This window comes from Monopterus albus, unplaced genomic scaffold, assembly GCF_001952655.1.
Source record: "Monopterus albus unplaced genomic scaffold, M_albus_1.0 scaffold18.1, whole genome shotgun sequence".
In the NCBI taxonomy this organism is placed as follows: Eukaryota; Metazoa; Chordata; class Actinopteri; order Synbranchiformes; family Synbranchidae; genus Monopterus; species Monopterus albus.
The window spans coordinates 7,630,259-7,643,177 of record NW_018127898.1 but is presented as its reverse complement, the minus strand read 5'-3'; the positions used below and the strand labels follow the sequence as shown (position 1 = coordinate 7,643,177).

General features: G+C 39.6%; 1 protein-coding gene and 1 long non-coding RNA gene across 3 annotated transcripts in view; both read right to left on the bottom strand.

Moving 5' to 3' along the window:
- mbd1b (methyl-CpG binding domain protein 1b) overlaps positions 1 to 9,850 on the bottom strand; it is a 20,707-nt gene extending 10,857 nt beyond the window's left edge. For both annotated transcript variants that reach the window (XM_020592654.1, XM_020592655.1), the window contains exons 1-8: positions 9,685 to 9,850; positions 8,512 to 8,923; positions 6,719 to 6,859; positions 6,255 to 6,393; positions 5,888 to 6,174; positions 5,658 to 5,740; positions 5,033 to 5,076; positions 4,598 to 4,738 (exon numbers count right to left, since the gene is read on the bottom strand). In XM_020592654.1, the coding sequence (XP_020448310.1) occupies positions 4,598 to 4,738; positions 5,033 to 5,076; positions 5,658 to 5,740; positions 5,888 to 6,174; positions 6,255 to 6,393; positions 6,719 to 6,859; positions 8,512 to 8,882 (1,206 nt within the window). In that variant the 5' untranslated portion in view covers positions 8,883 to 8,923; positions 9,685 to 9,850. The remainder of the gene's footprint in view (positions 1 to 4,597; positions 4,739 to 5,032; positions 5,077 to 5,657; positions 5,741 to 5,887; positions 6,175 to 6,254; positions 6,394 to 6,718; positions 6,860 to 8,511; positions 8,924 to 9,684) is intronic.
- Positions 9,851 to 11,128: 1,278 nt separating this feature from the next.
- On the bottom strand, positions 11,129 to 11,714 carry LOC109956201 (uncharacterized). Its single transcript, XR_002274381.1, has 3 exons — positions 11,694 to 11,714; positions 11,415 to 11,605; positions 11,129 to 11,315 (listed from the first exon to the last, which is right to left on the bottom strand). It is a non-coding gene; the product is annotated as an uncharacterized LOC109956201 (long non-coding RNA).
- Between the last annotated feature and the right edge of the window lie 1,205 nt (positions 11,715 to 12,919).

The window sequence follows — 12,919 nt, the reverse complement described above, 5'->3', positions numbered from 1 at the left end:
ATCAAACAATTTTAAATAAATGTGAAGTTAATGTTATGTTAATGTACCTTTCACTGTTGTCAAAATATTTTATCACAGGCTTTGAAATCTTGAAAAAGGTATATGTAGAAAACCCTACATCGGCCATTTACTCCCCACCCACGGCACCGTGTGACTCAAGTTCAAGGGCTTTCAGATAGGGCGCGGTATGCGCCTAGCAACTGGCACCCAACATGCACCCGATTTGTGCATGTGCACCCTACTCCCCTGTGCTGCGCCCACTCCCCCACAGTGAGTGCAGCGCCCACTGTGTCCTATCTGAAAATGGCTTTCATCAAGCATACAAGACTGTTACCGTGTGGTTTTTAAACATTTATTGCAATCTCTAAAAACTACACCACAATTTCCCATGATTATATTATAACCACAACTATTACAATAATAGTCTAAACCAGATCACTGTAAATGAATGTGGACCTTGCATATTTAATAAAGGATTAATCTGACATGAATACATCTTGTATGCTAAGGCATTGTCTGTTTGATAGTGTTATTTGCAGCAACTCAGACCCACAGTTATGACCACACTGTGGTTTAAACATCTTAAAATTAACATGTAATAGTGTCCAAACCATAGCTTTTCCCATTTAGATCCAAGTCAGGTAACGTCTTATAACTGCAATAAAATCACTGGGCAGGACAAAAAACAAAACAAAACAAAACAAACAAAAAAAACATTCACATTTTTAGATCTCGTTTGCTTACTATGTTTTCCCATATGCTGTTCTCTATCACAGATTCTGTGGAATTAAGTATTCTTCCTTAATCTGTGATCACATTAATTTTGTGTATGGCTGCCTGGATACAAGGGCTCATCCTACCCACTCGCTTGGCTTAGCCCCTTCTCTCCTACCCTGTCAAGAACAGCTTAAAGAATAGGTCAGAGCATCAAACTCTGGCACTGTGGTGACTAGACACTGAAAAGCAGGGTTCTCTCTGTATACCTATATAAAGTCAAAGTGCCTAACCTCCCCTGCTACAAACGGGCCTCCATCTGCCTGCCACTGTGTGAGCTTTCTAATCAGCTCCATATCAGTCATTCATAGCACATTCTCTTTAATAGAAAGAGGGCCCCACAGAGGATTGGTTATCACCTTGCTAATTAGTCTCAACACCCTGAGAAACACCAATGACATCCTTCTCATAAATAGCTCTGTCCTGTCTGCAGCTGTGAGAAAGTATACACCAGCAGCATTGTGAAATTTGACATTTGTCCTACTACCTTTAAAGGGAGCAAGGAGAACTGTCGGACCCAGTCCGGCCCAGCAGAAAGGTTGCGAAATGGACAGGCTTGCCACTGTTGTCACATCCGTGTTCCTGCACATGTTTGCTTCATCAGTCAGTAAATTCTTTATCTTGGAGAATGTTTTTCTCACAGGAAAAAATAAATAAATCACTCACATCCTCTCCGCCACTCTTGCCTATGTCCTGTATCCTATCTCTTTGTCAAGTGTGCACTGAACAGAGCCTTATGCTTGTTCTCTTAAACCCAGATGCAACCCTGCACCATCTTTCAGAAAAATCCCTACAGGGCCATATTTATGTCTATACTTTGTAGTGGCATCATTTTCTGACAAAGCATCCTGTACATGCTGCCACCTGTCAGGTTGCAAACCAAGTATTTACAGAGTAGCACTTGGCAGTCTCTCTACTTGGGAGCCAGCAAGTTTCTCCAATATGACTCTTACTGCTTTAGTGAATTTGTTAACACAATCTTCTGTTTGTGACCAAATGCATGTACACTGCTCAAGCAGCATCTGAATTCCTTCTATTCTCCAAGGTGGAGATGCAAGTCTAACCCTGTACTAGTTTGTCCTGAATATTAGCATGTTCTCTCCTTGTCTGCTCTGGAAATTCAAACACCTTAATTTGGCCTGGCTTCCTTTTACAGTAATTTGTATTAATGAAGTAACTCCTCTTCGCTAATTTCATTTTTATGTCACAGAGATCCTGAGCTCTGCTATCTGTATGGATGTCTGCCTGTTCAGATCTACAGTTTGTTCTGTTTTCTGAGCTCCTGAGTTTGTTGCTGTGCCTCAACTTTTTGTATAAATCTTTGGAATGCTCAAGTCTCTGGCTGCACTGAGTCAGTTTGGACTGCAGGTCTGAAATCTTAGCTTCTGCATCACACCGATGTTTATTTGTGGCCTTTTTTCTGCATCTTGTCCCTCTAGCTACTTCAAACTCGATCGGCAGCCTTCTTTTATCAGCACTGCTTTCTCAAGTCCTCAGCATTTTAATCAACATTCTTAACAGCACCTATGTCACCATGTACACAGACACCTGCTCTGTCAGTGCCTCTTTGGTCATTTAAGCTTGAGCTTCAACTTTCCCATTCTTGAAAAAGTACAAGCCAAATATGTCTGAACAGCTTGAACATACACACTTTCCTCATGGATATCAAAGCTATAACAAATCACCTCCGTTCACAGTTAGGCAGAACCATCACTTTGGCATGTTGTTCTATCTCAAACATAGGTCTGCTGGTTGAGAGACTTAAAAACTTCAACAGACATGTCAGAATTTACACTCACCCTTTCACCCTCCCTGTACTCCCCATCATCCCTCCTCATTTTACTGTAGCTCATTTTCTTTTACAATATCTGCAGTGCTATGAGGGGGGCATTTGATTTGGTGGATTTGAATGTAAATAGGTTACTGTGTGCAGCTCCCAGACTAAACTGAAAAGAGCCTTTACATAATTATAGCCAGCCACTATCAGTAAGTCTAAAAATGTCTGTGTTGGTGACTGGTTTATCAACACAAAGAGAAACACCGGTTAGCCATGTTTGAACATCGTGAATATTAACTACTGACACTGACAGGAGGTTTGCTTAAATGGCCATCCCATTCCAATTCAGTGATATGAACCGTGTTTGAGTTATGGGTTTTAAAACTGAACCTCCAGGTGGCAGCTCTGATGTCAGCAGCCTGCGGATTCTCTTCCTCCGCCAGTCTCGCTTCTGGGGGGCGCTCCCCCGTTTCCCATACACCAAACAAAAAAGTTCCAAACAGAAAACAAACTCCAACCACACAGCGTTATACGCAAGTCTCTGCTGAATTTATCCATATAAAAAAAATCACATTGTTCGTGATGGACTTGGGAGAGCACCGCTTCAGAAAAGCATTCAGAGCTTATTTTCTATAGCGAAAATATGATTTTTCCATGGGGAACATTCAGGGCGAGCAGGGACAGGGACTAAAACCCCTTCGGGAAGTTTTGGGACAAATGAGGAGGCACTGGGTCCATTTTGCTTATGAGTAGGCTGGACTCCAAAATGAGGATGGTTTATAATGTAGTTTTTCAGACTGAAAAATAAACCGATGATGATTAACTAACAGCTGACACGTCTCACTGTCTTGTCTCCTTTACAGGAAAATAGAAAAATTAATTTCAGTGTTGATAATTTTTTAAATGTTTCTGAATTTCAGTCCGATGCCCTCCTGCTCCCATTGTGATTCCATTAGGGGTAGAATGTTTGACCTCCACAAGCATCAATTTGTGAAGTTGGGTGAATACCAATCGAGTGAGCTGGACATTGTATGTGGAGTTCCTCAGGGTTCTGTTTTGGGACCTAAATTATTTATACTATACATTAATGATATATGCAAGGTTTCTGATTTAGTGAAAGTGGTTTTGTTTGCTGATGACGGGAAAGCACTACGTATTTTGTATTCTTCATTGATTTTACCATACTTAGAGTATGGTGTTGAAAACTGGGGCAATACATACAAAAGCTCACTTCAACCATTGTATATATTACAAAAAAGAGTGATAAGAATTGTGCATAAGATGGGGTATAGGGATCACACCAATGTAGCTTTCATACAGTCTAAATTGTTAAAATTTTTTGATTTAGTGGGATATAAGACTGCTGTGTTTATGTATAAAGCCAGGAACAATTTATTACCTGGTGGAATTCAAAAACTATTTAATGAAAGGGAAGGGGGATACAATTTAAGGGGTCAGTTAAATTTAAAAATTCATGCTATACGTACAACCAAAAAAAAAAAAAGATGTATTTCCATAAGTGGGGTAAAACTATGGAATAATCTAAGTGTAGACATAAAAAAATAGTAATAGAATTGACGAGTTTAAACATAAATATAAAAGGTATGTGTCAATCAAGATATATGCAAGAACAGGCTTAATGATTAATTACATGGAACATTGTGGGTGTGGGGTAAGAATGTTAACTATTTGTAACAATTCTTTAGTATATTACTTGTGTGGTGTAGAAGATAATTATTTAAGAATGTAATTATGTATGAATGTCAACACTGTTATAATTTTTTTTAGCATAATACTTGTGTGGTGTAGAAGAGAATCATTTACGGCTTGCAAACCAATGATGGTAAGATGATGTCATGGGGTAGGACTGGGTAAGCCTGACTTCTTCCTACTCCATTCAAGCATGTACTAAGTATAAGAAAAGTGATATTGGATTATGTGTACAATCATGTGTGTTGTCATATCAACTGTTTTACATGCTTGAAAGAATAAATCAAATCAAATAAAATCAAATCTATATCAGCAGTTGTGTAGCCATCTGCTTACCTTGCGAATTGGACATATACATCTGCGTTTCCGGCAAATGCGTTTCCGGGACTCGGGGCTTTGTAGTCCATGCTTGCAGTTGGCACACTGCCCACAATTTGTCGTGTTGTGGCATCCCACACACTGCCCACATGGAATCCACTACAGGTGACATGAATGATAATAGAAAGGCAGGTTGGTATATTTTATAACACATTTTAAGGCATCAAGCAATTTAGTTCTGGAAGAACATACAAGAAATACATGTTCTCAGTGCTGAAAAATATTTTTTTTCCTTATGCACCTTTTTTCCTGCCATGTCAGTTTCAACAATGTGACTTCCTCATATAAAAAAAACACTGTGGGAACTCTGAATCCATTGTTTCCCTTCTTTATTAATGATACGTGTTCAATAGACCATTTGATATTTTCACTCGTTAATTGTTGTTGCTTTACCTTTCTGAAGCGAATCATTGGATGCTCTTTCGTCTTTGAAGCAGCTGGATTTAAAAAGAAATAGTCTATCGTGAGTACAACTGTAAGAAGCTTCTCACTTTTACTTTCATGGTGGTTGTTTTCATGGTTTTCTGAAGCTATTGCTGCATCAGAATAGTGATTGATAGATAATTCTCAATATATGCATGTAGTTAATGATGGAGAAACATTCCACATGTTTGTTAGACCCCAAGGATACATACAGTGTGTCACAGTGAGTACCACTGAATGTAATGTTTATAACAACAAGATACCTTTGAATTTCAAGGGGTATATTCAGATTTGGATTGAGATAAATCACAAGGTTTGTCATGCTTCTAAAACAATCATTTATTTTTGAATAATTATTTCCAACTGCCAGTGTTTTTTAGGTTTTAGCCCAACATCTCAGCCACGCAACTCTAGTGCTGCAGTCAGTAGGACTGTACAGTGAGTTGCTCAGATGCAAAACAGACACATTTACCAATCATAAATTGTACATTAATCTATCATAGTTATCAAGAAGACGTTTTATCATAATAACTATTGTCATAGTTTTATCACAAAGCCCGACATCAAAGTAACTATAAAACATGAAGTGACATACCCCAACAGGTGGGACAGCAGGGCCTCTTCCTTTGTTTGTCATACGAGGTGCCTGTGAAGGAGATGCTACATCTAGCACAGACCCTGCAGAGAAATATGATACTTAGTCCATCTTCATGTATCAGCAACAAACTAATAAACCCAACACCTTGCTAAGAAACTTTATGTTGCTTTTCCTTTGTCACCCTGTATACAAGTATATATAATGTAAAAATGAAGGAATGGACTCACAAAGTGCTGTCCTCTGACCCAATCTCTCCGTTTATAGAAGGAAGTGGAAAGAGTTTGGATGAAGAGGGAAGGGGGAGTTTAATTTTTTCCTCCACAGGTGGATCCTCATTGTGTGAGACTTGGCTTGGAGTTCCCACTGTACTGTGTGAAGAGACGCTTGTTGGGTTGGGCAGGACATTTTTGAGCCCCACACCAGGGGTGAGCCTGTGGTGGGAGTCAGGGGTGTCAGCGCCCTCTCCTCTCTCCACAAAACTGGACTCTGATGAAGAACTCTCACGGATCTTTTTCTACAAGATAAGAAAGTGAAGGAAACTAACTATAAGACAAACACATCTTAAAGGTTTTAAGTAATAAAAGAGGCCAATACCTTAGCTCTGTTTCGAAATCTTGTGGGTGGTATTTCACCATCATGGAACTTTCCTGTCTTGTACTCAAAGGTTGACAAGTCATGTCCCTCAAGTACAGAGGCCAGTTCAACCCTGCTCCTCACTCGATCACCCTGTGGACTGTGAATGAGAAAAACAGTTACAACTAAAAAGAGTTGTTTTGTCCATCGAGTACAAACACCTCTAAATACAATTCAACATCATTAGGCTAAAACATACAACTGACACCGCTAGGTCAACAAAAACTGAACATTACTGACATTATAAAAGTAAACTTCATAGCAGAACTGTTGTACTGGACCGCATTAGATTATACAAGTGTACCTAATGTAGTGGACACTGTGTTTATGAATGGGAAAAAAATAAGGAAAAAAAAATTTTAATTTTAAATTAAAAACAACTCTAAAGTTGGATGTTTTATTAAATTCTATGAGACAGTGTTTACCTTAGGTAATATACATCCTTCTGGCCAATGCTGCTACCTGAGCGCCGAACAACTTCTTTTCGTTTCCAACCCTCTCCAAGTGCTGAACAGTCTTCCCATCCCTCGTCAGGATGCGATCGCTTACGGCGGGGAATATTTAGCCTGAAATTAAAAGAGTAGATGGGAATAACATGTTCAAAATCTTTATACCGCCTGGAAAAAAAAGCTCACATCACAATACTGTGCATATGACAATAAACACTTTGAATCTTGAATCAGTGGTACTGTGTGTTTATTTATGTCAACGGATGGAGGCAATAGACTCTGGGGATTTTGGGTATTGTGGACAATTTTTCAGTATTGTTTATTAATACATGTGCATTGTGTGGAGACTTTGTTTTTTGTATTTGTGTTGCTCTGCTTAAGATTCTGGATATTATAAGGAGCTTGTTTAAGAGCAAGGTCCTTTGTAGGGTATTACTAATATACATACTGACATTGAAATATTGGGGGGGGCTCTCTATTGCCTCTTCAAAAGTCTCGTGGGACCCGTTGTCATGGCAATATGTACGGAATCTCAAATATGCTTGGGAGAAGGTTAGTTTTCAAGCTTTTTCAGTGTAAACAAGATAAACTCATCATCATCAGTTACATAATTATTTGTAGGAAAAGACTGAAGTGCTCTAATGTTGCACAGAAAAAGCTAAATGTCCAGAATATCAAACTTGATTTAAAAAAACTCATTTGATCATTAAAGTAAAGCTATTAAGAAAAACTAATAATGGCAGTACAACTAAGAGTAACAGGGTACATTACAGTGATACCAGTTTGCAGAATATTTTTGTACTTTACTTAGCCTACCTATAATGCAGAGAACATATGAAGCAATAGGAATTTGAGTGCACACAATTTCATCATTGAAACAGTTAGCCTATTAATAAATGAAAACGATGTAGGCATCTCTTGTGTGCACTGGAATTTCTTTTACTCAGTAAATGTAATGTCCTGCTCCAGTTTGTCACTCTGTTGGATGTATGAGCATACAGCTGTGCGCAGGATTATTTACATTTTTAACAAAGATAGGCTACTACAAATTGAGCAATCATATCAAGCAGAAGCTGTCTCTCTGCTGCTGTAACAGACTGCACTCTCTCCCTAGACACCTGTGTGTCAGAGACCAGTTAATCATGGTTTCAGCTATCGACATACACTAAATGGGTTCTGAAATCCTTGATCCCGATCAAACTGGAGCAGGACATTACATTTACTGAGTACGAGCGGACATTACATTTACTGAGTACAAGCGTGCACACTTATCTTGGATGACTGAATCCAGTTTTTCTAATCGACAACACAGGTGGGGTTGAAGAACTGAAATATGTGGATAACCTTAGCTGGCATTAGAAAATCCAGGATTTCTCAATTGATCTGGGATCTATTTTGTGATTTTTGTGACTATTCATTAGCAGGTACTCTGAACATGATTTAACACATAAGACATATGTGGTAAATAAATATATACACATGATAGAGTATGCACTCTAGTATTCATTGACCAGCTATCACCATGTACGTCATAAAATTAATGAATACAGTCCTGTTGATTTCAGTCACGATTTTGTAATCAAGGTAATAGCTTCTTTTCTAAGGCTGCAGATGCCCATAAAAATATTCCAAACATAATGTCATTCATTACCAGATGAGAATACAGGGCTCCACAGACAACCAACGCGTTGGAAAAACAACACTGGTTGACAGCATATTACATTGTTACAACACCACCACAGATTTAAGTACATTATTATTCAACCTACGTGTATATCTTTTTGAAGGCGTTCTCGCTGCCTGCCACGCTCTCACTCCTTTCACTTTCTCCCGCCAGGCTTTCTTCTTCAGCATCATTTCTACCACAGCTATTGGCATCATCATCATCATCTTCATCATCATCATCTTCAAGGGGCTCAAACCAGTCAACAGGGGCCTCACTGGCAGTGGCCTTGGCCTCCACTGTCTCTTCTCGGGTTTCCTTTGCATCAAGACTGTCCGAGCGTGCCAAAGGCTCCTGTGCTGGTTCTGCCTCAGAAATGTTTTCTGCTTCACTGCTCTTCTTCTCTGTGCTTTGTCCCATATCTTCCTTCACAGGCTCCCTGTAGGAGACCGGGCTCTCAAGTGGTCCCTCGTTCATGGGTGCGCTGGTTTAGGCTACAAACGGTCCAAAGTGTTTTCCTGGGGACAAACAAGATATTCTCTATAGTTGGTCTTGCAACCCACTTAAAGTGGTGTATCTTCACACTGTTCGCGGATTGAGCCACGAACACAGCAGCAGTTTTGGTAGGTAGATGAAACGTCAGGATGGTTGACAGATGTTTAGTGTTTTATGATAAGAGTGACAGCTACGCTTCAGTAACATTATCTTAAAACAATGAGCTGGCGGTGCTCACACATTTTTAACATTATAATCGACGGCAAGTACTCAGCCAGCGTACAGTTGCTACATCATTTCGAGATATTTACGACGCAAACTAACTACAGAGTATGCGTCCCAATCACGTAAAGGCTGGAATCCATAAATATAAAACCAAAATCACCTCCCATAGTTAAATATCTAGTAGCAGGATGTAGCATCCTGGTACTAGCTAGCTAGCGCCAGCATGTAGCATCCTGGTACTCGCTAGCTAGCTAGTGCTAGTTAGCTAACCTCAACTGCTTAAAGTGTTACGATGGTTACCGAGTTATTTGCCTAGACGTAATTTAATACCAAGTTGCATAATACCAGCAGTACGGTGTCAAGACATCTTAACAATCCGGTACGCTAGCTGGAGTATAAATACTTCAACGCTAACTGAAAATGGGGCTGATGTTAGCCGTAACGTTAGCATTACTATGCGATTATGCTGAAACGATTTCTCAAACATTAAGTTGAGAGCTGTTGTAACCATATCACTACCACTTCACAAATGTTTGCAGTTTTGAAACAACACACACACCTTTACAACGATATTCTCCAGATGCTTGCCACTCTACTGGCAATATTTGATACTGTCTCTTACGAGCGGCAACCGAAACTAAATACTATGACCTGGATGACAGAATCTGCACAGATATGTCTTTTTCGAGGTAGTCATCATACTTCTTCGTCTTCTTATTATTATGGTGTTTATTGGCGGTTTGTAAGCCAACCCAAGGCGCATTACCGCCACCTGCTGGGCTGCAGTGTGGTACAATAATATAGCCGAAGGAATAATAAAAAAAAAGGTTCTTAGAACTGCATAAAGTACTAAATCCTATACAAAATACCTATATCTGCCAAATAACAAATAACAGTTGTATATGCTGTCTTACAGTTGCTGCCCAAAAGACTCTCTAGTGATATAGGTAGTGATCACGGTCGGACTTGGAAGCATATAAAGAAGCACATCGTTTTATGAAATGTTTCAAATTTCGGTAGTTTCGCCGCTAGGGGCTGAGACCACGGTGAATCCTGGACAGCAGACTGAACATTTGCAGCTGCTGATTCCGAGTCAGTTGACACTTGCAGTACCTGATAATCAAACAAGTTTGATAGTGACAGCCAAACGAGGCTTTCCTGGGCAATGACGCTTTGTAGTCCATTCTATCACCGAAAGGTTCATTACTCCAAGCCTCATTTGACTCAGCGTTCATTAGTGACACCTACCGTTAGAATGATGAAGTGCAGCCATGCAATGTCTCCCAACCACTGTGCCGCGGCACATAAGTGTGCGGTGAGAAATCATCAGGTGTGCCGTGGATGGAAGATTATCCAATTTCACCGGATTGGTACTCTAAGCGAGCAGCGTGTAGTGACAGACAGAACAATTACATGCTCTTCCACTAGAGGGCAGTATCGCGCTAAATACGAAATCGTGCTGGGAAGTTCGGATCATTGTACTGATTCGGTTCTTTGAATCTCGTTCAGCAAAATGAACGAATCCTTATTCGAGTCATTTTGTTCATTTCATTCACTTCATTCAGGTAGGATCTGACATATGATTATTGTCAAAAACGTATCTTATTTGTCAGTGTGTTTTGTTCATGCATTGTCCTGGCTTCCTGACCGGTCTTGTGTAGAAAAGTGCTCTCCCTGTGGAGATGTGATTCCTCTGTTCAAAACTCAGTTTCATGTAGCGCCCCCCTCAGTGATTGTGGTTAGGATAATGTTAGGATTCGGCTTAGGGGAAACAGATTCCAACACAACACCAGCAACAGGAGTTGTGCGCATTCATGAACTATCCTCTTGTTCTTAGGAGGAGGATCTCAGGTTTTATTGTTCTGAAATAAATACAGACCATCTTGAGTTATGATGGGTACAAAGATAATCCAGATGTATCCAAGATTAAACATTAACTGGCTGGAAATGAGAATGGCATTTTAGGGTTATGATTCTGCCCTTTTGAAATGGCAAAACAGCGAAGTTGTCAAATGCCTCTGTTTGACCATTTGTTCCCACTCTGACACGCTCCAAGTCCACCTCTGCTCTCCGAAGCTTTTCCCAGTTGTAATGTTTGTTGCATTTCCTTTTTGAGACTCTGCAGTATTCTCCTGTGAGCTCAAACACATTCTTCACAAGAGGACAACCACACACCTCATCAACTGGGACCTAGACTCCAGAAGAGAGAAAAGCAACAAAAAATGGCAGGCTCCACACAAACACAATGCAGGTCTTAGCAGTTTTTACTGGCTGAATGTGTCAACTGACCTTGGGATCTCTGGAATGTTCTGGACACAAAACCTGAAGCCTCTTAAAAAAAAAAGTAAAGTCAAGTAAAGTAAAATCACCTTTGCATAACATCTCTCCATGTGTCTCAGTGCCACTTTTGGATTGACAGGATGACTACAAGATACACAGAAAATCTGCAGGTCTGTGTCCTCACTATCACCTTCATTCACCTGCAAACAGAACCAAGACATTTTATCCCAAAGTGTTAAACATTTGTTCTTGTTCTTCAGCTTGAAATAAATAGACATGCAGGCTCACCTCCTCGTCCTGCTGAAGCGATGCAGGGACTCTGCTGCCATTGCTGGATACGCTGAGGGAGGATCTCATAGATCCGGCTGAGAATCGGAATGAAGACATTTCACTGCTCCAGACTCAACATGATAAGGATTTCCCTTTAATTTTAATTTAGTTAGCTGAGAGGAAAAGCCCTAGAAACACTGTTTATGGGTCACTATACCAAGGGTATCAATAAAAAAGCAATAGAAGGTAAATAAATTGTGATATTTAGAGATGGCATTGTTGACCCGTTTCTAAGCCGTTCAATACATCTAGCTTCGAGGCCAGGTTTACAACACTGTTTTCATGTGACTGCTGTGTCATTTTGTTCTACAGTCTCTGCTATAGCTGCAGTTCAACTTTCAGCCAGCAGGTTGTGTACAGCCAGTGTTTGGAATGCTGGGAAACATAACGGTTGTTTCAAATGTTTCTAAACTGTTTTGAAAATTCAAAATTGCTATTTCTAGTGTTATTTAATTACAAACTGTGGGTATAAAAATGGAATCAACAGAAAACAGAAACCACAGACAATGCTTTTTATATAAAATAAAATTTTACTTATTGAGAAGGTTCTGAAAAACACGAGTAAGCAGCAGGTAACACATTTCTGAAGCAAATCATTGGATGCTCTTTCATCTTTGAAGCAGCTGGATTTAAAAAGAAATAAACAGTCTATCATGAGTACAACTGTAAGAAGCTTCTCACTTTTACTTTCATGGTGGTTGTTTTCATGGTTTTCTGAAGCTATTGTTGCATCAGAATAGTGATTGATAGATAATTCTCAATATATGCATGTAATTAATGATGGAGAAACATTCAACATGTTTGTTAGACCACAAGGATACATACAGTGTGTTACAGTGAGTACCACTGAATGTAATGTTTATAACAACACTCTATAAGATATCTTTGAATTTCAAGGGGTATATTCAGATTTGGATCGAGATAAGTCACAAGGTTTGTCATGCTTATTACACAATCATTTATTTTTGAATAATTAAATTGATGACACTGCAGACAACTTGTTCTACATGTATTGATCTGTATTACATGTAGAGTATATTTATAGGCTCATGCAAGACTCTGCTGTGCAGCTAGACTACACGTATCAGCAGTGGTGACAGTGGAAAGCTGTGAGATCTGACTGATCTCACACTGACAGACTATGGATCACATCATTTCAGGCACATCTGATGCATTCATTTAAC